General features: G+C 42.1%; 1 protein-coding gene across 13 annotated transcripts in view; it reads right to left on the bottom strand.

The window, feature by feature from the left end:
* The window catches only part of RGS17 (regulator of G protein signaling 17), a 126,574-nt gene that overhangs the window by 11,070 nt on the left and 89,435 nt on the right, over positions 1-26,069 (bottom strand). For 5 of the 13 annotated variants that reach the window (XM_053293183.1, XM_053293191.1, XM_053293178.1 and 2 more), the window contains one exon: positions 1,062-1,151. In XM_053293183.1, coding sequence (XP_053149158.1) covers positions 1,062-1,151 — 90 coding nt within the window. Of the gene's footprint in view, positions 1-1,061; positions 1,181-24,720; positions 24,740-26,069 lie in introns of those variants that run through there. The other 8 variants (XM_053293221.1, XM_053293226.1, XM_053293171.1 and 5 more) reach the window with 3 other exon arrangements.

Raw genomic sequence — 26,069 nt, forward strand, 5'->3', positions numbered from 1 at the left:
TTTGAGAAGGCTGTGTTACCTAGGTTTGCCACATAATTATGTCTCTGGTGTGTGTGAAGCTCAAATGGCCAAATCAGGGTTGAATTGAATCGGCCCAATTCAACTTGAATCAAACCAAAGTCTGCTTTGGGTCGAATTGGGTCACATCAGGGACCTCTCTGAAGCACCAAGGCAGCCCCAAATTGAATTGATGGTGATTTGCACAGCTGTAGGAACTGCTCTCTCAAACTAACAGTTGTGTTGTGGAAACAAATCAGTGTCCACAAGATGGCATTATCCTGAACTGCTAAGGTAAGAAAAAGTAGACAGAGTACTAATTCTTAGCTCTGATGTTCCACTGATGTATTAGTTACACTGAAAAAACCCATGGTGTAAAACCCTTATGATTGCAAGTTTATGGCATGTAGTAACTAAGTAAGATAAATCTATGCCAATAAGTTAAATTAGTGTGGAAAAGGACTGCAACAAAATCAATTCTCATAACTGAATCCTAAGAAAATGATAAATAATTGTCTAGTGAAATAAGGGCTGTGGGAGACACCTACAAGAGATTATACAAATGGTGAAACAGGAAATGGTGAAACAGGAAAAAACATTATGTACACTGCTCAATTTGCATAATTTATACTGGCTGCAGAATTTAGCTTTTCTTGGCACACAATTTGGATTTTTTGAATGCAGAATTTTAATTCATTTTCATTCTTTCTTTCTTTTGCATTGAGAACACATGACCTGGCACATCATTGTGGCTCTTACAGCTATCTTTCTGACAGGAACTGTGTATACACAGTCTTTCTGCCAGGAACTATGTCTGTACATTGATGGTTGGAATATACCATGTATAATCTGATTTATTTGAACCACACCTATGGTTCAATTTTACAGAAAAGAAAACATTGTAGTACCCTTTTGCTGTTGTGTCACATCAAGTGGCTAAATCCAGATAATTGAAACCTAGATTATAGGCTGCAGTTTTATATAAATTAGGAGCAAGTGCACATGAAGACTTATGCTGGTTATTAGCAGTATAGGCAACGGAAGGAGACAAATGGCAAACTTACCACTCTTCTATGACCTGGATGCTCTCCATTTTGGTTGTGTGTGTTGGCCTTCCTGTACTGTCCCCTCTATCTTCATTCCTAACAGTGAGGCTGCAATGTAGTACAACACTTTATTTTGTCTAGAGAAAATTAATTTAAAATAATGAATATAGAAAACAATGTTGCGGTTTAAAGTGAACCTGAATACTTAAAAGGAGTGATTTTCCTGTTAGCAGAGGTAAGCTGGTGTTCAAAAATGCACAGAGGGAGATTTCCCTTACCCTGAATACTCCAATTCTGCTGGATGTGTACTCACAATAAAGTCAAGAAAATACATATTTTAATATAAACATTTTAACTTTTGCAAATTTTTAATGACAATTCTTGTCAAAAATTGAATCTGAGTATTTTAATATTTTTAGATTGTCAAATAATATGCCTAAATATATGCTAAAAGCAAAAAACAACCTGCCCCATTAAGATGCTTCATATTGCCATTCTTTAAAGCTGAATGGCAGATTTCAGTCTTTATTATTCTTACCCTGTTATAAATTTTGATCTAAGTATTTCCTGCAAGATCTGCTTGCAGATCTGCAGAGCCATCTAGTAGCTGAGATTGAGCAATGCTACAAAACATTTGATAGCTTATATTTAGCAATGTTCTTGACCATTTAGCTGCCCAAGAATTTAGTCTGCTAGAGCAAAAGAGAGTCTTTTGCTTCAGGACCTAACTCTTTGCATGGTAATTTGTAACCACAACTCGAACACAGTTCGCAATGGACTTAAGCAGTACTGCAAAGTGCAGATGTCAATTAGCTTGCAAAAAAGAAGAAGAAGAAGAAGAACTTATATAGCAGCTTTTTGCTTCAGTTCTGGAGACCTCGCAGTACAAGCTTCATGGCCCCAAACTCTGGCTGACATGGTGTACTAGGGTTCCCAATAAAAACAAAGCCAGGAAGGAAAGCTAGGAGAACAAATTAATAGAGATCGCAGGACAGTTGTGGGACATCAGATTCTGTGTGTGCGTGCAGATTTTGATATTGAGTCTTAAGATTTTCCATCCCTAGACTAAACTGTGTGCAATTCTAATGCACAATGTGCAAATACAGCTGCTGTGCAACCTCATTTATCTCGGTTTGAGTCTTAATACTCAACATACATCTTTAAGGAGTCAGATTATTATCGACTGAAAGCAAGAGGAAGTGTGGGGGGGAGTGCAATAGAATGCCCTTAGCAATACTTGGAGCCTTGTCATATGGTGATTAATGATATTGTCTTGAGAGTTAATCCAATCTATACATCATCTTAAATGAATAAAACATATGCATCTAGCCTCCAGGGATCCCTTCTTCTTTAATATTAAGGTGTGATGATTCCTTGGCTGGGAGTTCAACACATGCCACTGTAATAAATGACATTTTGGCCAGTAATCTCTTCACACCAATAAGAACAGATTTGCTTTCCAGCAAACAAACAAACAAACAAACAAAAAACAACAACCCTATTTCCAATTACTAGTTGCTGAGAACAATATTAATTTCTTTGCCCAAAGGTCTATAACCCCTGCTAACTTGGCAAAGAGGCACCTTATAATTTGGTGATTTTCTTTATTTAGCAGGGGGAAAGTAACTGGCCCTATCCACCCCCAGCACAGTACTTCCAGTGACTTGCTGGTGTCTATCTTATGTTTCTTTTTAGATTGTGAGCCCTTTGGGGACAGGGTTCCATATTGTTTATCTTATTTGTTATTTCTCTGTGTGAACTGCCCTGAGCCATTTTTGGAAGGGCGATATAGAAATCAAATAAATAAATAAATAAATAAATAAATAAAATTATTCCATTAATCTATGAAATATAGTGAATGGCAATCTATTTGCTCACCCTCACCTTATGATAGGTTTCTGTGACAATCCTAAAAACCCCTAATAGGTATGTTATTCACAACACAGCTGTGAGTAGCAAACTAACTTATAGGGCAGCTTCACATGATACGGGAGACATTGAACCACCGGTTTCTAGAGTGCATCTGCAAACTTGACTTCTGGTATTGGGATGTATATGTCAATATAGGGCGTGTTGTCTGAACTTGCAAATGTCAGCATATTCTGCCTGATTTGTGGTTCTGAACCTGATTGTAACCAAATATTACAAATGGGATATATTCAGTTGAGAGCATTGTAAAGTTATGGAAGAGAAAATAGTCTTAGGATGCTTTCTGGCAACATTCTAAACATAAGATGAGGCCTGCTAGATCAAACCAAAGTCCCATTCAATTCAGCATTGTTTCCAACAGTGGCCAGTATGGATGTGCAGAACGTTCCACAGTTGGAATGTTCTGCCTTGAAGTGGGCTTGGTAAGCCCCACCATGCAAATGGTGCATGTACACCAGGTGTGCAGAAGCCATAAGAGCACCATTTTGGATACCAAAATGGCACTCTGAATGGTTTGAAACGTTCTGAGGGTTCCAAGATTGTTCCAATGGAACATTCAGCGCATTTTGCTTGGAACAGAATGCAAACAGTGTTTTATGCCCATACGTAGTGGCCAGCTGCATGTTTTGGGGCAGTTTACAGCAAGAGATATTTGCACATGGAAACCTGCTCCCACCTTTTCTTCATCCAACCATACAGGTTATTTCTGCACTATGTGTATATCACTAAATGGATAGTTTCACAAAATAGCAATCATCTCATTTTTTGTGGGGAAGACTAATATTAGATACATTCTTCCCCAACAGGTGATCAGCACTGTCGGTGGGCTCTTCCAGATAATGATATTTCCAGTTTGAGTGTTAATTACAATGGGAGGTGAAATGAGAAATCCACACTATGTTCAAGGATGTTGCATATATTCTTAGCACCATCTGCTGGCAATCTATGAAAAAGCTGGGTTTCTTTTCCAAACTCCTTTTCTTCCAATTTGGTGGAGGGACGGGGGCAGCTTTTTCATGGATTGCTACAGATTGCCCACAGACAGTGCTAAGAATATTATTCAATGTCCTTGAATGTTGCCAGTATTTCTCATTTTATCTCTTGTAATTTCTGCTGAAGCTGGAATGTATCCACTGTCTGGAGCAGCTCAGTGTCGATACACTGTTCAGTTAATAAATGTTTGCTCTTGAAGCAGTATGCATGCATGAATATCTCTAGATTGGGACATATAAAGATGATCTCAACTGCAGTGATGTCCCAAGTCACTCTGTACACAGGTCCGATCCATTTATTCAGACTCATTTAGCACAATGCCTTCAAGTGCATGGGTCTGGAATATGAGGTCAGAGGGAGCAACCAAGATCTATCATTTAAAATAAATTTGTTCTAGGTCGGTCATTAATTCTTTGTATCAACATGCAGTCAGTTTTTAACTATATTTTAATGTTAGGCAGGGAAGAAAACCAAAAGGCACTTCAGAGACGGCCGAGAGAGGCTTTCAGCTGCAACATGGGCTTCTTGAAATTGTAATGAATAATGACCAACCTGCTAACTAGAACAAATGCTGTATAAAAAGCAATTAGTGTAGTAATGATGGTCAAGAAGTCAGGATTTATAGCTAGTCTGATCTCTACTGGGAATATTGGATTTTTTTTATTTATTTTTTAAAGATCTAACCCTAGAAATGAGAAGGATTTATGTCACTTTTGTCCAGGCTTGCTCAACTTAGCCCCTCCCCCCAGCGGTTTTTGGACTACAGCTCCCATAACCCTAGCCACAGTTGCCAATAGCCAGGATTATGGGAGTTGTAGGCCAACATCTGCAGGAGGGCTGAAGTTGAGCAGGTCTGGCCCATTAGAAATCAATGGACTAAACTGATTTCTAATGGAGAAGTCATTTATACCAGTGTTCTGCAAGTGGCTGGTCACTTCTCCCTACCTTTCTCATGGTAGTCTATGTTCATGGCAAAATGATCATCTGAATAATTCACTAGAAAAAGCGGCCACCATTTTGTTTCCTGCTGTGAGCCTTCCAAATGGGGTGGTTAAAGTTTCTTAACTATGAGGCTTCTGCTCATAGTGAACAATTCAGATCTCCTATTTGCCACACACCTGAATCACCATGAACTGCAAAAAATAAAAAATAAAAAAATGTGATTAAGCACCGAGAAGGATCATTTTTAGTTTAGAGTTAGACAGGCACCTATCCATGAGGATTCCCTTCTAGCAATTACTCCCTCTCCCTTTACAAAAACCTGTTCACAGAAAACTTGCAATGCAAACAGTAAGCACTGCAAGAGAACGAACAGAGGGCCAGTCCCCACAATTTCACTCAATCCTGAACCGTTGCATGCAGAACCTGAATTGGGAATAAAAAATCATCCAGGAGATTATACCATTTTAAAAGCAAATTAAAACAGAAATACCCTTCCAAAGATCAAAAGAAAGTTTTAAAAGACATCTATCTGAATAATGGACTCAAGATTGTTAGTATGGATGCAGTTTTGTTAGAATTTCAGTTTGTTCTCCATGCATAGTTTAAAAAAAATATTTTAGACAAAAACAAAAGGAATTAAATTCAAACATACACTTAACAACTGCATAATAAATTATCTGGTTTTATGGAATGCATTTCATAATACTTTATGAATATGTCACGAAGCATCTGCCTTGTTTCTTTCTCTGGCGGAATCCTTACTATAATCCTTATAATTGCTGCTATAATCTTTTTTCATACCATTTACACTCCTAATTTACATGGGCAACCCATGTGAATTAGGCATCTTTGTTAGAAGATGCATCAACTCTCACTGAGGGAAATGGGACTTCTTTGCAAGTAAGCATTCATAGCACTATTGTTCCTACGAGAACTATACATTTCTGAGCTAGGTGAGAAATGCTGTTCACATATTGAAGATCTCTATGTGTGTGTGAATAATATAACCTCAGTGATGATATAATACAAACTAGCTTAACCCGTGCAGAACATCTATGCGCTAGTACTTGATTGCTCCCCTCACTCCATTCCACAGCCCCCCTCACCTCAGAGATCTCTACACCCTTACCTCAGCCACACTCCTGCAGCTCCTCCTCCATCCTGTTGCTTCCAACCCCCTCAAGCCTCTTGGCCACCCCTCCACCCCTTTACTCTATCCCCCTCACCCCTCTTGCTGCAGCATTGATAACACCTATTGGCCAAGCTAGCTCCCTATCCCCAGAGACCTCCTCACCCTCACCTTCACCCTGCTCCTGCTCCTCCCCACAGGAGCAGCAGCAGCAGTGGTTGACTGGGCCCTTCCTCACTGCCACCATTGCCATGGCCGCTCATTCCCCTGAATCTGCTGACAGGCCGGTGCATGTCTCTTGCCTGCCTGCCTCCCTCTGCCAATGGCCTCGGTAGCTCCAAACAGCAGCAGTGGTTCACTGGGCCCTTCCTTTCTGCCAATAGGCACAGCCATGGCCACTCATCCCCCTCAGGCTGCTGACAAGCTCAGGCCTGTCCCTTGCCTTTCCTTCTCTCTCTCTCCCCACTTCTTTCTCTCTCTTTCTCCTCTGTCTTTCTTCTCCTCCCTTCTCTCTCTCTCTTCTCTCTCTCTCTCTCTCTCTCCCCCCCCCCTCCTTTCCTTCCTGAGTTAACAGATCTTGTTCATCTTGTTTCCTCATCTAATTCACACAACGGCAGCTTCCTTCGCCTGAAGGGGCTCTTTCCTCCCTCACGACTCCTCTCTTCGCAGATCCATGCCCACTGTCATATTCATATCTATCTATCTATCTATCTATCTATCTATCTATCTATCTATCTATCTATCTATCTATCTATCTATCTATCTTCCTCCCCTCTACAATCAAGAACATCTTCCCACCAGTAACAGTTGCATTCCAACTGACTTAACCATCACAGGCTCCTCATTCCTATCTGCATATAGAATCCCCATTGCTCAATCAGGTGCTTCTGCTTGCGAAATATCGCAAGAGCTGCCATGTTTAGGATTACCAGGTATGCCTTAGAGAATTATATATATAGATATTTCAAGGATGGAGAAGAAAAAATATGGAAATAATAAAACACAATATATTAGGTACTCCACCCACCTGCACACCCAAATAGGTTGTTTTTTTAAAAAAAAATTCACCCTGCCTGAGAAAATGTTAGTATAGTTCTTGAAACTGAGCATACCTCAAAGCAGTTGGATGGTACCAAATGAGTTTCACTTTGATGCCAAAAATAGGCAACATTTAGGTAGCACCACTGGCATAATTTGGTTAAGGGCTCTCAGCTCTGGGCTGCTGAGGAGCAGACAAAGAGGTCATATACACTACCCAATTTGCTGTGGGTGGGGGCTGGCAGGAAGGCAGGCAGACGCCTGCCTCCCAACCCATCATCTCCCTCCCCTGTTTGCTCTGCCACTCAAGTGGTGCCGTGGCGAGTGTCAGAGCAGGGAGCCAGAGGGGGAAGTCCTTTGGTAGCCCTCAGGGCACTGCCCCAGGAGTGCGGTGCATTGAGGGATCCTCCCTCAGCTGGGTGCTCTTCCTACCTGGCTCGGTGTGTGCCGACTGCCTGAGGTTCCCGATCCTGAACCTGGGATTAAGAGTGTGCGTGCCCTTAATCCCAGATTAAAGCCTGGGGTAAATTCCCGGACTTGGGGCCAAGGCAGCTCTGCTCGTGTGAACAGCCTCAAAGACTGTAAAGCTGTTCTCACGAGCAGGGGCGTAACGAGGCTGGAGTGGGCCCAGAGACAAAATTTTAAAATGGGCCCCTCGCTGATACACACACACTCACTTCACATGTGACTTGCCTCTGGGGGGCCCCTTGAGGTGTGGGGACCCCCAGGCAGCCGCCTCCCCTTGCCTAATGGTAGTTACGCCCCTGCTCATGAGCAGCCCCACCCAAGCTAGGGCAGCCCAGCCTGGGTTGGGCTGATTGTGTGGAGCACTGGGATTGAAGCCAATCCCGGCGCTGCCCTTGTGGGGAGCCCAACGTTTTACCCCAGCCTTTAGCCAGGCTTAAGGGCATGTGTGGTCATACACAGCCCGAGCACACACAGAGTCAGGCATCTAGAGTGCCCGACTCATGGGAGGATTCCCCCAATGCACTGTGCTCATTGCTTGGTGCATTGTGGGATATCTGGAGGCTGAGGCACATTGTCCCAGCCTCTAGAGATCCATGCTGCTTGGAGCAGCGTGGATCATGTGGGCACACGATCCACGCATCCCACCAACGAACATGGATCACCTGGGGGGAAGGTAGGTTTGTCTCTGCCTCCCCCCACCCTCTCCCCACCCCAGGATTGATTGTCGGGACAGCCTTTGGCCCAGTTCAGATATACAAGTTAACTGGAGTTAAGCATGGCCAAGGTTTCAATTCTTAACTCTAAATCGTGCTGCAGGCATTCACCAAACTGTGGCCAGCCAAACTCCAGTTGAAGGAGAGGGGAGCCCTTCCCTGCTCCTGGCCGCCGAGGCACATCCCTGCCACCTTTACGCTCGGAGTTTGGAATAGGCACAAAACCAGGGTTATAGCTGAGTCAGCATTTGGGTATAACGCTTCAGCAGCAAAACCCCAGTTGTCAGCGGTGAAACTTAGAGATGATCGAAGTTCCAATTGGAATTTGAAGAGGCAAACCGGAGTTAGATTTTGGCCTGTAACTACAGTTTCACATGTCCGGACATACTGCAGTTACTGTGGTTATTCTGTAGCTTTGAAGTCAGCCTTAGTGTCTACATTTCAGCTCTGGCAGGAAGATACTTAGATCATAAATGCTGTGATAAAAGGTCATCCAATTCAGCCACATCCATAGTGCAGCCCCCTACTGAGCAATAGCATATGAGTGCAATGCACATCTGCACCACAGGGCAGACCACATGAGTTGCTTGCTCACTGATATGCATGATATGAAAGTGACTCCCTGACTTGTGCTAATACTGATAAAGCCTAATCTATATTGTTGCATTTGGCAGAAGAGACAAACTGCAACTGTCCACTAGGAGGTGTTACAAAACCTCCTTAACCGTTTGGAGCTGGTGCTTGTTGTCAATGTTTTAAAGATGAGCAAAGCACAAATTTATGATAATGTATAATATGGCTCAAATATTCTCTAGCTAGGAGAATTCAAGGGTAGATCATAAGACCAATGTTGAAATTTGTGCCCTCATGGTAAATTATCAGAGTTGAATGCACTAGTCTGTCCTGTATTTGTCTCTCCTATGATGATATCAGTTATGACAATATTAAACGTTGTTTTCATTTTTGTCTCTGCTTTTGTACTGTTTCTTATTAAAGACATATGAGGTAGAAGGAATCTGGGAGAGGAGAGCTGGTCTTGTGGTAGCAAGCATGACTTGTCCCCATAGCTAAGCAGGGTCTGCCCTGGTTGCATATGAATGGGAGACTTGATGTGTGAGCACTGCAAGATATTCCCCTCAGGGGATGAAGCCGCTCTGGGAAGAGCAGAAGGTTTCAAGTTCCCTCCCTAGCTTCTCCAAGAGATGGCTGAGAGAGATTCCTGCCTGCAACCTTGGAGAAGCCACTGCCAGTCTGTGAAGACAATACTGAGCTAGGTAGACCAATGGTCTGACTCAGTATATGGCGGTTTCCTATGTTCCTATGTTGTTCCTATGAATCAATTTAATTTTGTGAGGGTTTTTCTATTGGTTTAATTGGAACTCCAATAAACTTAAATCAACATACTGGCTGAACTTGATGGAGAGTGAACAATAAATTTCACTATGGACATCCCCACCACCCACCTTCACCCTTGTTAAAGTTAAATGTATCTCAAACTTTCCTTTGTAACCAGCAGTGCTATCCTGTTAGCCACAACTCAAAATTCCATTTGAAGTCACAGAAGGATTGTGTACAGTTCCTGACAGATCCACTTTTCTAATTCAAATGTGTAGATTTAAGGCCCGATCCCAAGACTTCCTTCATTAGCAGATATGTACTTAGGGTGGGGTATAATTGTACAACAAATACACTGTGCAAAACCACAAAACATAAAGACACCAATCCAGACACAGGTTTGTATATCTCTACTTCTGTTCACCAGCTAGACAGTCAGAAAGGTCTACTTTCACAGCACTGATCACATTGGAACATAGGAAGCTGCCTTATGTAAGACCATTGCTCCATCTAGCTCAGTATTGTCTACACTGACTGGTAGTAGCTCTCCAAGGTTTCAGGAAGGAATCTTTCTCAGCCTCACCTCGAGGTGCCAGGGATTGAACCTGGGGCCTTCTGTATGCAAAGCAGATGCTCCACCACTGAGCAATCTCCAAAAGTGGATTACATGGATCTCCCACCCAGGCACTGACCACACGAAGACCTGCTGAGCTTCAGCAAGGTGGCTGTATCATGCACCCTTAGGCCACACTCTGGATCCCTCTTTGCAGGGAGAAGAGGGATTTGTCCCCAGAAAGCTGACAGCCGTGATCATCTGCTTGGTATTGTACATGCTTTCCCATCCAACAATAAGAACTTATTTACACAAATCTGGGCACTGGATGTGGGATTCCAGCCATATGAACCACATGCATAACATCTATAGTACCTGATCCAGAAGGAAACTGAATTCAGATTCCCTTTGCTTCAGCAGAGCAACAGTGACATCACTGTCACAGACATGTGGCAGGTGTACACACTAGATCAAATTTTTAGGATTAAGGTTCCACTATTCATGTTATCTGTCTTCAGTTTAGGATAGTTGCAGTATTATAATCAAGCCATAAGTGCTCTGGGAGCTATATACATATACCTTAGTATTGCAAGATATTAGGCCATAGATGAAAACTGCATACTCTTTGACCAACCTGAAAGTGACCATGGCCATTTACATCAGGATGAAGTCTGGGACAATGGATGCCCCTAACATTTGTCATGCATAGTTGCAAGCTGGATATTTTTAGCTGGACATCATGTGAGCCATAAAACACTCTTTGGTGAGAGCACATCGGAATCACAAAACATCCACTGATACAAATGGTGGCATGAAACTTCATGTGTGAATGCATGTTATAGGAGAAACAAATATGAGCAGAGAGCCGTACACATAGAATCCCATGAAGGAAATAGTGCAAATGAACAGAAAGTGGGGAGAATAAGAGAGAACAAAATATATGCAAACCTTATGGAAGTTTCTTTGAGCACATCACTTGAACCTCCATATGGTTTAGTATTTCTGTTCTATCTAATTTTTTAGGAGAGCTAAGCCTATTTTATCTTCTTTGTCGTCTGTTTTAGGAAAGAGTGGAACTGATTTTTTAATTGAGGGATTCCATATCTTTTTGATTTTAAGCAAGAAGACAGTCTTGGATGACTTACTAAATTCTACAGCGGCCAAAGATAGCTGTTCAATTCTGTTTTACATTCCAAACTATTATTCCTGGTGTAACTGACATTTTAAGCTTATTTGGAACGATACATGGCTGGAAGATAAGTCTCTGCAAGTAGAAAATTATGCTGTTTGCTAATACATTAACTGGGAGTTCCATCCTCCACTGTAGGGGGTTGGGTGAGAATTTTTGATAATTTTGCTATCAAAACATTTAGTTGTGCTTAGTCACTAAATAAACTCAGAGGAACTTCCAGATGTGTCCCCAGAAAACTCAACAAAACTAGTGTTTATTTTTATCCTGGGCTGGAGTCCCAATTTCTTTACCATGGGCGGATTAAGCTTTTTGCTGCCCGTAGGCGACCAAAGATTTGCCACCCCAGCAAGGGTTCCATAAGTAAAGGGCTTGGGGGGGAGGGGGGCTTTTAATACCTTTTAAAGCCACCACTGTGCGGTGGTGGTGAGAGCTCCTAGTGGGCCTGCCTGCCTCCCAAATCATGATGGGTTGGACCATCTTCATGCGTGTGGTAGGATGGTGGCAGCCATGGAGATGGTGGTGAGAGCTCCTCCCACAGGTCCACCTGTCTCCCAAATGAGAGGTCAGGCCATTTTTGGGCCAATCTGGCAACAAAATGGGCCAAAAATGGCCTAACCTGTAATTATTTGGAAGGAGCTCTTGCCACCATCTCCACCACACCACCACTGCGCAACAGCAGTTTTAAAAGATTTTGAAAGCAGATTTCACTTTTTCCCAGTTTCCCCCCACAAGTGCAAGTTAAGGATTAATGCATAGGCAAATTTGCCACTCCTCAAAATTTGCCGCCATAGACAAGTGCCTACTTTGCCAATGCGTTAATCTGCCACTGTTCTTTACCACTAAATAATTAGTGTTACACACTACTTGCACAGCTTCATCAATACGGATAAATCTGAAAATGAAGAAAGTGACTAGGAATGAAATATCTACTTGGAAGTAAGTCCCACTGCATTCAATAGCACTAACTCTCAGGTAAGTGTGTATAGAATCGCAGCGTATGACTCTCAACTGTTTGTCAACTTACCAGGAAAAAACTGGCCCAACATGCTCCCATGCCTTTAACAGAAGTTTGATCAGCTCTGTGGTGCACCTTTTCACTGCATGGAGCTCATTTATTTATATCCGGCCTTTCCCCCACATAGAATTCAAGTCAACATACATAGGATTCCTAGACGAGTTCCCATCCAGGCACTGGCTAGACCCAAACCTGCTTAACTTCAGCATGGTTGCTCATCATATATGTTCAGACCCCAAAAGCTAAATGCTATCAGCTGATAATTGCTTTAGATCACACTCCTGTTAAAACCACAACAACAGTGGAACATTGATTTAATGGAATATTTTGTGTTTTTTAATGGTTATCTTAAAAGAACCAGATATTCTAGTCTCTAACCAAGGAGACATGCCTCCTTAACAACAACAACAACAACAAATTTAAGAGAGAAAGCTACAACAAGAAATTTTATAAAACAATCTGGACTAAAAAGCTAACTTGGCAAAGAGGCACCTTTTACCGTGCTGATTCTCCTTATTTAGCAGGGGGAAAGTAACTGGCCCTATCCACCCCCAGCACAGTACCTCCAGTGACAGTTGCTGGTGTCTGTCTTACGCTTATTATTATTATTATTATTATTATTAGCCCTTTGGTGACAGAGATCCATCTTATTTATTTATTATTTCTCTGTGTAAACCCACCTGAGCCATTTTTGGAAGGGCAGTATAGAAATTGAATGAATGAATGAATGAATATGTGGCTATGGAGTTATTAGGTCCCAGTTCAAAGTTTCTATCAGATGGAAGCGATTTATTATTTTATTTATTTTCAGTAATATAAGTCCATTTCAAAAGAGCTCCCTGAAAAGAATTTCTCAGCCACAATAACTATATTTGAAGAGTAAATATTTGATAAAAGGGACCAATTGGATCCGATGACCTCACCATTAATAAACACGCCACACCCAACTCACTGAAAGGAGATCAAAGTTGGCTATAAACATAATCACTCTTTATGCCTGAGAAAACATCACCTACATAACATAGATGATTATTCTTTGTATGCGTATGATCATGTGAGAGAACATATAAGGTGATATAACCTCTGCTAGATGAGGGCAAACTGTAAGAGCCCATCAGAACAGGTTCATTATACGTTGTTTCTAGAAATGGAAGAATAAATTAAAAATAAGCAAAACAGTATCATGTGTCTGTTTCATGAATATAAGTGAAACTACTTCCTTCACCTCGTAATACTGTAAAGTTACCTATAGCAATGCTTCTAAGAAAGATCCTATATCATTTGAGCAGAAGCTGAATATGGTGTATGGTGTTGCTGCCCCTGCCAAACTGGATTCCCTGCTACCTTTCCAGGATGACTATATTGTCCTATTAAAAAATGAGAGTAAAAATATTATATATGCGATTTATTTCTACCAAGAGAAAAATTGGAATTTAATTGGATAGGTGTTTCTTTAAATAAGATAAAAAAGAGCATCCATGCATTGATTCACCTCCTTCACTGTTGTCTCTCCTCCCTTCAGTTGACATAAGGGTGCTATGTAGTTCTGCCAAAGAAGTCATCTAATTCCATATAAGATACGGCATTGATACTTGAGATTTCCAGGTTTCACTTTTACTCCCTGTGGATGGAGTCTTTCCTTCTCAAATCACTCAGCAAGGGAGGGAAAGATGACTATACTGGGTAGTCCAGTTTAACATGCAGAAAGCATCTGGGGTTTTTCTTTCCTCCTTATATCCCTCCACCGCCATGCTAAGCAGTTTTGTAGAAGAGCATCTTGCCTGAAGCATAAACATTCTAGAGTTGCTGCTTTGAGGCAGACCATGAAATCCTGCCTCATACAAGAATATGTGCCAAAGAAGATCCTAATTGTGCCCAGTAGGTTGTCTTCTCTGCCTTACTGGATAGGCCTCACGAGGGGCCACTCGTCCTTGCTTTTTAAACAGGCACTGTGGCTCTTCTAGTGCATCTTAACTCTCTGCCTCATTCTTCTTCCTGCTCCCAGCCCAGGCAACCTTGTTTATAGAATTTATTTTATTTTATCTATTGTTTATAGAATGGCAGAAACAGGCTCTACAGACCCCATGCTGCCAATCACTAACACTTGGGGACTTTTCTTGATGTCACCCTGGTGTACCCTATCCCCGGGGATGATGATGATGATGATGATGATGATAGTGATCTTTATACACTGCTTTTCAACCCTAAAGTTCTCAAATCAGTTTACACCCAAAAAGGAATAAGAAGATGGTTCCTTGTCCCCAAAGGGCTCAAGTATGAAAAGTAGACACTAATAGCACTAACAAACTGGAAGAATGCTGTGCTGGGGTTGGATAGGGACAGTTGCTTTCCCCCTGCTAAATATAAGAGAGCCACCACTTTTAATTATGATGGAGTAGAGGAACTGCAATCAGATCACACCCTGCTGCCTATTGGGCGGGAGCTTTCCCTCCACTACTTCATACTTAGTCTGTGAAGTGCTAACTGAAAAGTCTCTTGCTAACTGAGCAAAGAGGCATCTTTTAAAAGTGGTGATTCTTTTTATTTAGCAGGGGGAGAGCAACTGACCTTATCCATCCCCAGCACAGCATCCCTCTGTTGCTAGTCCTCAGCTTATGTTTCAACCTTTTTTAGGTTGTGAGCCCTTTGGGGACAGGGAGCCATTCTATCTATCTATCTATCTATCTATCTATCTATCTATCTATCTATCTATCTATCTATCTGTCTGTCTGTCTGTCTGTCTATCTATACCACTTTGGGAACATTTGTTGAAAAGCAGTATATAAATATTTGTCATTGTCACTGTGATCTCTCTTGTTGGAACAGGTGTTATGTCACATTAAAACCTGTGGGTTTAAGTCCTAAATTCTCAAACAATGGTGTGCACTTCCAGGGGTGGGATGGTGGTTGTGGTCCTGAGACAACCTCAAGAGCTTAGAAGTTCTGGGTTTCTGCTACTAATCTGCAGTGATTGCTGCTGGAAGATCAGCAGCAGCTGCAGATCGGTGCCTCCTGGAATCTTGCTCATGTGACTTTAAATTTAATTGAAGACTGACTTGATCAACTAAAATTTTTCAGTGGGTAAAGTATAGGGTGGCCAATTCTAAACTGGTCCCTTTGTCAGAGACCAGAATTATTTGAAGGCTAGCCGTTAAGAAACATCAGCATTTTATTTGAAGGGGGGAAAAAACAAAAACAAAAACCCACTACTGCAAAATAGAGGATGGGTGGGTCCTAACATGTAAATAGCCAAAAAGGCAGTCTTCAAATTAATAAAAACATTATTTCCAAATCTGTCCCACCTCTTACAAGAGATTTTCTCAATGTACCACAATCAGATGCTGCTATTGGACAGTCTTGGACAGCTAGCAATAAAAAGAGATATATCAAGTCCTGGAAGCCTGCTCTCCATGGCTGGTCGGCTGCATTTAGTTTGATGGTTAAAATAGAGTGCAGGTTTTCTATTGAACTTTTCATGTGTGAAATGGGTGATTTCTCCAATTGGGCTAATTGGGCTGTCTTCAGACAAAGGTTTTAAAGGGAGTAAAATGCGGATTTGATCGAAAAATCGCTTCCCTTATATTCCTATTTTCCAACTGTTGCATCGAGTCAAACTGATTGTGCAGGTTTATGAAACAGTACCCAATTTTTAACCATCTGTTTACTATGGAGAGAAGTGGGATGAGTGTGTATACCTGACCATCAATCCTGCTTTCAACCTTCTTTCACCCTGAAGAAACCAGGCATACATATAAATCATCCTTATTAATGATGCAACAACCTTCAATTTAATGCTAATATGTTAAATAAAAGAGGGAGAGGAAGCTGGCTCCTAATAAGGCATGAACGACAACAAAAATATTTTAAGCAAGTATGAATGTGTGTGTGTCTACACACACACACACACACACACGCACACACACACACCTGTCATCTCACAAATTCATGGTAAAAATAAGAAAAACCATTTATTGTGTACCTTTTTATAACTCCAAGTCATCTGTTAAACTTATACAAGGAAAATATTCCTTGTAATAAAAAGAAATATTTGTGTAACCAGGTCAGAAGGAAGAGCTTGCAGACTATTGCTACAGTCCCCAGTCAATGATAAAACCAGAAAGGAAGGTTTTCTTGCCAATAGTGACTCTCGCTGATTCCAGGCACTTAGTAAGCACCCCGGAGGCTGCCAGGAGCATCTGGTTCCAGTTCTAGTGTGTTGTAGCCCTTGTTGGCTCAAGAGATTTCTCTCTGTGTGTCTGACACTGTGCTTAATGCTAGAATTTGCCACTTTGAAGGCCAAGAGCCTAGAACTGACTCTGCAAACTTCTCTCACGTCTTACTTCACTCCCTAAAGATGCTGCAAGGTTTTTATTTTGCCCCCTTTCGTGCTCTCACCAGCTGAGGAAAAATAGTGGGAGCAGATTCCTCTTGGAAACTACCTGGCAGCATTTGCATGCTTCCTGTTTTTCAAATAAGGAAATTATGACTCCTCATAACACCTTCTTGTGGTACAGGAAAAGAAATTCACTGAACTTTCTTATGGCACCAGGACAGCTGCAGCAATATCTTTATTGAAAAGGGCACATTTGAGGCCAGGAATTTGCGGCAAATTTGAGGCCCAGCTATCAATAAATGGGAATAGGTTCTGCTGCCACCTTCTGGAAGTAGAGGTTTTCTTTGCGACTTCTCAGTTTTCTTCTTTTCAGATGGCCCTTGCACATCTTAAGGAACTAGCTTGCAAAAGCAAGGGGAGTCTCACCAGCTTCATCTTCAAGAAGGTATGCTGAGCCTTTACAGTGAAGGTCAGATGAAGGTGGTGCGACTCTAGACTCCGAAGCCTAGGCTATCAGTCACTGTGGAAATTTATACAGCTGTCATTCCTTAAGCTTTGACTAAAGAGTCACCCCAACCAGGCTCTGGTGCAGCTTTTGCTAGAGGGAATGTCAGATTGCATGGTTGCTGATTCAAAAAAAGAGGATACAAAAATGCATGCCTTTGCCTCTCATTAAAAATAAATACTGTTATTACTCTCAAGCTGAGTGAGGATGGAGGTGGGGAGTAGGTTAGCTGTGCCTTCGATGGCACTATGTATTGCCATATAATATCATTACACGGAATTGATAGACCATTCGCTAGTAGCACCTGTCTTTTTTGCTTTGAGTTTCGGTTCATTTGCCCTAGTCCAATCCAGTACTGATTCTAAGCACCTGTTCAGGGCGTCCTCTGCTGACACCTGACTCTGATGTAAAGGAGAGATAGAGCTGATGACCTCTCCCAGTGTTTTTATGTGGTTAAATATGTTCCCATGGGGGACAAAATGGTACCTTGGGGAGCCCTAAGAGTTCAAATGCCAGGTGCAGAACAGTCCTCCAGCACCACCTTTTGGAAATAACCTGCCAAATAGGAGGAGCAAAACCACTTGGAATACTTGAAAGCCTGTTGAAGGAAGAATTCCTAGTATTATGCGGCACATTTAGATTGCTTTAATTTCTGGTTTTTGTTTTACTGTGTAGTTGTGTTGTGTTCTGACTTTTGTAAGTAGTCTCAAGGGTTACTTTAATAATGCAAAGGGGGGATACATATTGATAAAAAATACATATCTAGGCTTTTTTTTAAAAAATCATAAAATAAAATAAAACTTCATATAGAGTTCCTTCCTACTAACAGTGAGTTAATACGTCTGCCTTTATATTAGTCTTGGTATATTAGTCTTGACAGCTATATGCCATTGCTAGGTATATAGGTAATATGCAGGGGGATAATGACAAGGAGCCTTGAGCTCCTGCTTGTGAGCTTCTCAGAGGCATCTGGTTGGGAAACCAAATGCTGAACTAGATAGGCCTTAGGCCTGGTCCAGCAAGACTTCCTGTTTTCATTTGCTGAAACCATGCCCATGCCTACCTGTCTCGAAGTAGAAGTTAGAATCTCCTTAAAGAAATGGATGGCCAATAAAGAAGATTCCTTGTGAATAGTCCTCTCATTTTTGTTGATTGGTATCCCTCCATATTGGTATTGGTAACCCTTTCCCCCACCACCTCTCAATCAGGGTACCTGGGTCCTTCCCATTTACTTACTGATAGTACTGAGGAGGACACCTTTAGCAGTTTTGCAGTGAAGAATTGCTTCCATTGGCCTGAGTTATGCCACATACCCTTGGCTTATCCATTTTCATGGATCTTCCTATTCAGGATGAATGTAAACACCACCAACCAAGTAGAATGTCTTTGGCTCTGACATGAAGCCATCTCCATGCTCAGAAAAAAAGCATGTAAAGCAATCTTCCTTAGATCCCACCATTTCAGAATGCAGATTGCATGACTGAATACTCATCCTTGTCAAACTCCCTTCACATAGAAAATGAGTGCGTTGAGGGCAAGGTTATATTAGATGTGAGAACCTTTCTGTCTGACATGCTAGTTTTTAATATGAGGAAGAGTATACATTTTGATCTGAGGGAGAGCATTAAATCATGCAACTCCCCTACTTTTATTCTGAACCTGCAGTCCAGCATAGTCTCTAGGATAACTGCACCATGTGTATTTTTGAATGTGTAGATGGCTTTTAGTTACATTTACAGAGGCTCATTCTAATCTTGCTTTACTTGAATAGGTTCACTATTTAAGAACCATAATTCAGTGTGGAATGATTTACTTTTCTCGCCTGGAAGAAAGTTAAAGAGAAGGATTATCTGTCTTGCTATGAAATTACATTTTTGTTTGTCACACTGTAGTCCTTAACTGCTGTGACTAGGTCTTCACAGTCGGCTAAAAGTCCTCCAGTACGAACAGGCATTGTTTTTGCCTCAAAAGACAGGAATGACACAGGCTAAACAGCTAGCAGCTCTCATGCCATATCATGTCATAAACCTACTATCCTATCCAATAAACAAAGGTGTGGATATTTAACTATCAGTTGCCAAGTAAACAGAAGATTTAATCCTGATTCAAATGCTGGCTGGAGTGAAAGTTAAAATTAAACATCACATGATGTTGAACAAACTCAATCAAACAGATGCAGCCTTAAGGATGGCTGGCCCAATAAACCTCTGCCGGAAATGGGAGCATGAGTGTCAGGATACAAGATGCAAACAAACTGAACTACAATGTGGCCTAATGGATGGGTGTTGGGCACAGACATTGGATGTCTGGCTTGCAATGGCAAATCCCTATAGCCCTTTTCAGACTTTGCACTGTGCGTGCAGACAAATGCCTGTACAAATGTACTTTATTTGTGTGAATGCCTGTTTGTGCATTTATTTAAAAAGTGAACCTGGGTACAGGTCCCCTAACATAACATGTGAATAACTACCCATGGATACAGATTTGTATGGGTGTAGGCTATACACATTGGAACCTAATGGTGCAGCAGGGAAATGACTTGACTACCAAGCCAGAGGTTGCCGGTTCGAATCCTCGATGTTATGTTTCCCAGAATATGGGAAACACCTATATCGGGCAGCAGCGATATAGGAAAATGCTGAAAAGAAATGCTGAAATACTGTCTGGGAGATGGCAGTGGTAAATTCTACTACAGGGCTCTGTGGTTGCCAGGAGTCGACACCAACTTGAGGGTAGACTTTAACTTTATGCTGTACACAGGTTGTATGTATGTCTTGGGGAATTGGACCATAGCAGGGATGAAGCCATAACTTAGTGGTAGATCATCTGCTTTGCATGCAGAAGGTCTGAGGTTCAATCTCTGGCATCTTCAGGTAGGGATGGGAAACCCTGAAAACCTTGGAGATCCTCTTCCAATCAGTGTAGAAGACAGGAATGAACTAGTGAGGACAGGACAGGACCAATGATCAGACTCAATATAAAGCAGCTTCCTATCTTCTCAACATAACATGTGAATAGGGCTTGAATCAATGAGGCTTCTGAAGCTTTTATCACACTACTGGCCCATCCATATCACTTTGATCCATATCACTGAAAAATGCCTGTTTCATTCAAACGTTCTGAGTGGACACACATTTCCTTATAAACAGATGTAGCCTACTATGATTATGCAGACCAGTGTTTCTCAACATTTTTGGAGTCGTGGATCGGTACATTCTTCATGCACAGTTTCCTGGACCAGCAGTTGGTAAAGGCGTTGCCCCCCTTGCCCCCACACCCAGGCACCCCCCTGAAATTTTGGGCCGGTGGGGGCTGCTGCCGGTAACTCTTTGGAGCTCATTTCCAGGCAGCCCTCACTGTTGGATAGCCTTCATTTTGAGGAGATGAAATGAACATTATCCAGCAGTGAGGGCTGCCTGCCTAGCAGTGAGCTCTGGAGAGCTCACCTGGGCCCAGTGAATCCCAGGCCCTGCCCCTCTGTGCATAATGTCTTGCACAAAGGGGGTGGGGCCTGGGATCCATGTAGCCCAGGCAAGCTCGCCAGAGCTCATTGCTAGGCAGGCAGTCTTTGCTGCTGGATAATGAAATGAATGTTATCCAGGAGTGAGGGCTACTTAAAAATAAGCTCCGGAGTGCTCTCAGAGGTGGCCCCAGCTGGCCCAAAATTGTTTGTGTGTGTGTGTTTTTTTGGGGGGGAGGGGTAATTTTTTTATTAGTGATGCCTCATGGACTGATACTCAACGCCTCAGGGACCGACACCAGTCTGTGGACCAGCTGTTGAGAAACACTGATGTAGACAGCAACCACATTAGTGGTGCTTTACAAAGTATCTAAACCAGGAGCCACCAATGAGTGAATGGGTTCAAAGAATCCTGTACAACAACGAAAAGGGCTGTTAGAACCCCCATTCCATGGGACGTCATGTGCAAAGGCGGCATGGCCTTGCCAGAGGGCCCACCCCTACCCTCCCAATCTCATTTCCAGCTAGCGTTTGCTGGCTGGACCATTTATTTCCCTTCCTCCCCCTCGCTGGCCTGGGCTTGGGACAGCCTGCCCCAACCCTCCTGATTTCATTTTCAGCCAGCGTTTGCTACCTGGCTGTGTTTATTTCCCTTCCTCTCCCTCCAGTGAGGGAGTTTATTTCTCTTCCTCTCCCTCCACTGAGGGAGAGAAAAGGAAATAAACGCAGCCAGGCATTAAGCGTGGGCTGAAAATGAGCTCAGGATGGCTCACACAGAATACACCATGCACAGGCCATGCCCCCATGCACATGCTGTCTCGCACACAGGGCGTTACTCACAGGTCTGCTGGCAGGGCAGACATGGGACGCCCTTAGGCTGGCTCATTCAACATAGGAGAGGCACCAGAGAGGGAGATGCAGGCAGGTAAAGAATATGGGTTTATGTCAGTTATATGTATTTAGGTTTAGTTACAGTTCAGTATGGGATTAAGAGGTTGTGGCATAAGAAGTGAGTTTTGAGAAGAGATTTGAAGAAAGTAAGAGAGATGACACTACTTAAGTGTTCTGGGAGACAGTTCCAGGCAGGCATAAGAAGCAGAAAGGTAAAGAAAAAAGGGTGGAATTGTTTGCGAAAGCAGAACCAATTAACATTTGTTTTCTTGGTCATGCAGAAACAGCAGTTCTGGACTTGGGTCAACAGGACTGTTGTCTGTCTCCACTCAAAAATCAACATATATAGTAAAAAATACCCATGAAACATAATCACATAGAAATGGGGCATGGGAGAGGCCATCTATGGATGAGCCTTTAAATGTCCATCCATGATACCTGAAATGGGTAATATTTACACCCAGGAAGCAGATATGAATACTTCTGCGAACATTCAACTGGGCTTTAGTTCTTCTCCTCCTCTTCTTCTTCTTCTTCTTCTTCTCAGCACTTGCATGGACACCTGTACCACTTGCACTCTGCAAGGAGCTTGGACTACTAATTAATGGCCATTTTATCTAGAGCTAAATAGTAATCAAAGCACTTCGGATTTTTGTATGGCTGCACTGGTCCTCCCAGAGATCAAAAGAGTTAGTCTGTAACAGACCGTTCTATAAAGTGAGGCAGAGCCATGATTGCCATATCTCGTAATTTGAGCAGCCTTTAGGATCAGGTTTTCCAGGGATCAATTCCATATTTTTGACTCAGGCAGTACACACATTTCTGTACTGCACCACTCCCTGTCTAGAGTGTCCTCAGAAATACTTTAACAAAACAAAAAAACAAAAAACCAACCCGCTTCCATCTCAAATGTTAGAAGTGGAAGAAAAAGTTATTAGGCCATCCAATCAGTTTCTCCTTACATTCTTTTTCCATACTGTTGTCCAATCTATTTCTAAGAATTACCAGCAGTGGCACTTACACCATAGCCCTGAATCTAACGTGCTAAGATTATGATTTTTAAGGCAGGCAGCTGTAACTCAACTAAGTAGGCTTTCTCCAAATTGTACATTGTTGGTGTACAAATGCAGTCTTGTAACAAATTCACGGAAGAGTTGAAAAGCCATGAATATGTAGACCCTGAATTTCATAAGCTAATATATGGGTACTTTGCTGTTTTGGAGGCTCGCCAAGGGAAACATAGCCTTTTAAGAACATCTGAGGACAACTGTATGCTTAAAAGTTTCCCAGAGAAGTATGAATGTAAATACATTCAGTTTGCTTTTAAAGGGTAGTAGAAATATAATTCTATTAACCTATAGCCATGAGTACCTCTTGTATAGTCCCTATTCACCTGCACATTTACCTTTTAACTCTCTTTAATTCCCCTTCTCTCATGCGAAGCAGGCAGGTGCTGAGGAGAATGGTAACTTCATACATCACCAATTTTCCCCACCTCTTTTCCCAGAAGAATTTAGGAACAATTCACATGACCCCTGGAAGTGCACTCAAATATGAGATGATGGTGTAGGGATTGAGCTTGGGCATGAGATAAAGCAGTCATATGGTTTTCCCCCACACATTCAAAGCCTGCTTCAGAGATGCATGATATGAGTGATCCCTGGAAATAGAATCCCAGAACTCTGTAGATTCTGTCCGCAAGGATCTTCCCACAGGATTTCAGCACCACAGCAATGCAAACCGTGGAAAAAAAGAGAACATGTACTGGTGTGGTGAAAACTAATGGAAAGATAGGGCTCCACACAAAAGGGTGTGCCTCATGCCATCTGCCATGATCTGCCATCATGTAGCTGAAGTCACCACACTGCTATTTGCTTGTGTTTATCAGCAGGGGTGCAGACAGACAGAGCAAAAGCCCGAGGAGCAATTCCTCACTTAATTTTTTTTTTTGGTGGAGGAAGAGAGGAAAGACAATTTTGTGGGGAGAAAAACTTATGATATCAGTTGTTGGGTTCAGGGGCGTATCTAGGGTAGGGCAGGCAGGGCACATGCCCCGGGCACCACTTGAAGGGGGGTGCAATTTTTTAAACTTTAAAAAAATGGCCACTGAAAACATAATGGCCACCGCGCATGCTCAAAGGGCCTCTGTGAGGTCCTAGTCCATGCCAGACCTTACAGAAGCCATTTGAGCATGTGCAGTGGCCTTTCCCCCCCAAGCAGCCATTTAAAAATCTTTTTTTAAAGGCCACCGCACATGCTCAAATGGTCCCTAGAGGCCAGCGGGGGGAGGGGGAACCTTTGAAGACCCACCCCCATGGCCTTTAGGAAGCCCTCTGAAGGGGCTACAGGTATAAATAAATACATACATACATACATTTAATATAATATGACACTGTACACATATTTAGTTTGGCACTATGTACAGAGAATCAGGGCTTGTGAATACTGAGCTGAAGCTTATGAGCTAGGGTTTTATTCATTTGCTCTTACTTTGCTTCTTGTGATAAGTGAGTTAAATATGATATCTTAATAATATGGCTATTAATGGTGAGTTTGTCTTTGGATCAGTGTGAAATCCTTAGTATTACGGCCCACTGGGAGTTTCTTGCTCTCTTTCTCTCATTTTAACTGTTTTTCTGAAATACTAGAATATATTCCAAGCATTGACACAGTTTACTCTGAATATCCTTTAATTATTTTCAGAGTATCTGGGAAAAGTCAAATTTTCCATTTATTTTTAAAACTTATGTAATAGTGATGCTACAATGCATAGTAGAGAATTAGGCAGGCACTTCTGTTTAGTTTTCCAAGTACACCTCCACATAGTATTTGGGTATTTCATGAGCCCCAGCATGCTGAAATTTGTAGTTTTCCAGCATTTTTTGGTCTGGCTACATCCACTGCTAAATAGTTTTTGAAATATTAAAAGATTAAGGAGCTTGACTTATATTTTTCAGGTGATATTATGGTAAATTTATCTGAAAATGGGTGTCAGATGTTTGGACAGGGGGCACAATTTCATTGCTTGCCCTTGGTGCTATTTTCCCTAGATATGCCTCTGATTGGGTTTGATGGGAGGAGTTTAGTAAAATATGAGGGAACTCCTCAAACGCTTAGGGAGGGATCTGCACTGCTGTGAATCAGGCCCACATCCAAATTGTCAATCTGATTTTTATCTCACGCTTCTTCCAAGGTGCTCTGGGTAGAATAGGTGATCCCTCCTTTTATCCTTACAGCAGTCCTGTAAGACAGATAAGCTAGGCTGAGAGATAGCGACTGGCTCAAGATCACCCTGGTGACTGAGTGGGGAGTTGCATCTAGGAATCCCCAGTCAAGAGCCAACACTTTAACCACTACACCACAATGGGTCTCTTCACTCTCTTTGCTTTCTTATTCATGGTGGTAGGGATAGTTTACTGCAAGCATGAAAAGGCTCCCAAGTGTTGGTGAATAATGAAGTGGGAAAACTCTGTGCACTGAAAACCCAACACTTGAACATTGTGAGGCTGTCACAAAACTGACACCAAAACTCAGCTCACATGCCATCAATGTACACTTTACTGCACTTCTGGGATCACATTAAGCCAGTGGGCGGGGGCAACCTGAGTCTCTCCAGCTATTGTTGGACTATAACTCCCATCATCCTCAGCTGCAATTGCAGATGGAGGTGATGGACTTTTGCATTACATGGATGTGCGTGAGCCTATAATGATTTAACTCTAGAATTATTCTCAGGACCCAACAAAAAATGATATAATTAAAATGTTTGCTACTTCTTTAACTTACACCTTTTAAATTCACAAAAAACAACCAAACAACCAATTTTAAAAGGCTGTCTAAAAGGGGGAAAGAAGTGAAATGAAAAACTTCATCCAAAGCAGATTATTATCACATCAACTAGCAAATTACCCATCATTCTGACAGTCTGTCAAAGACTCCTGGCTGCCTCCCCATTCTTATGGGGGGAAGGCATACATGCCATGCCCCTATTGCATTTCGGTCAAAAGGCTTATCTGCCCAGTGTCATGGGTAGAGGACAAGTTTTGCCGTTATTGCAGACACTTTATGTATTCCACAGGAACAAATAGAACACATACATTTACATGAAAAAAAAGTAAAAGGGTGCATTTGAAGACACCATTGAGGTTGGAGGATAAACATGAAGACACCATTGTGGGTGGAAGACTGCTTCCTTCCCTAGTGACTCCAGTCATTGAGAATGGAGCCTGTTCCTATGTACATAATCCCACCCCTTTATTTGCATCTCTCCATCCTGGGTTCTGTTTCTTGGTCACTTGGAAGTGTAACAAATGTTGGGAACTGCCTTTGCTATAAATAGATAAGCATATGCAGGATCTTCAGAGCCTATTTGCAAGAAAATAGCTGTATGAATGTGCACAGGCCTGTTGATGTCACTAGACTATTCACATGCCTATAAATCTTGCTTTATTGAGCATTTATATGCTTTCGTGACAGGCACCCTGGACATGCCCAGGATAGAAAGATCACATGATTATCTGAGGTTATTTT

This window comes from Hemicordylus capensis, chromosome 1 (genome assembly GCF_027244095.1).
Source record: "Hemicordylus capensis ecotype Gifberg chromosome 1, rHemCap1.1.pri, whole genome shotgun sequence".
In the NCBI taxonomy this organism is placed as follows: Eukaryota; Metazoa; Chordata; class Lepidosauria; order Squamata; family Cordylidae; genus Hemicordylus; species Hemicordylus capensis.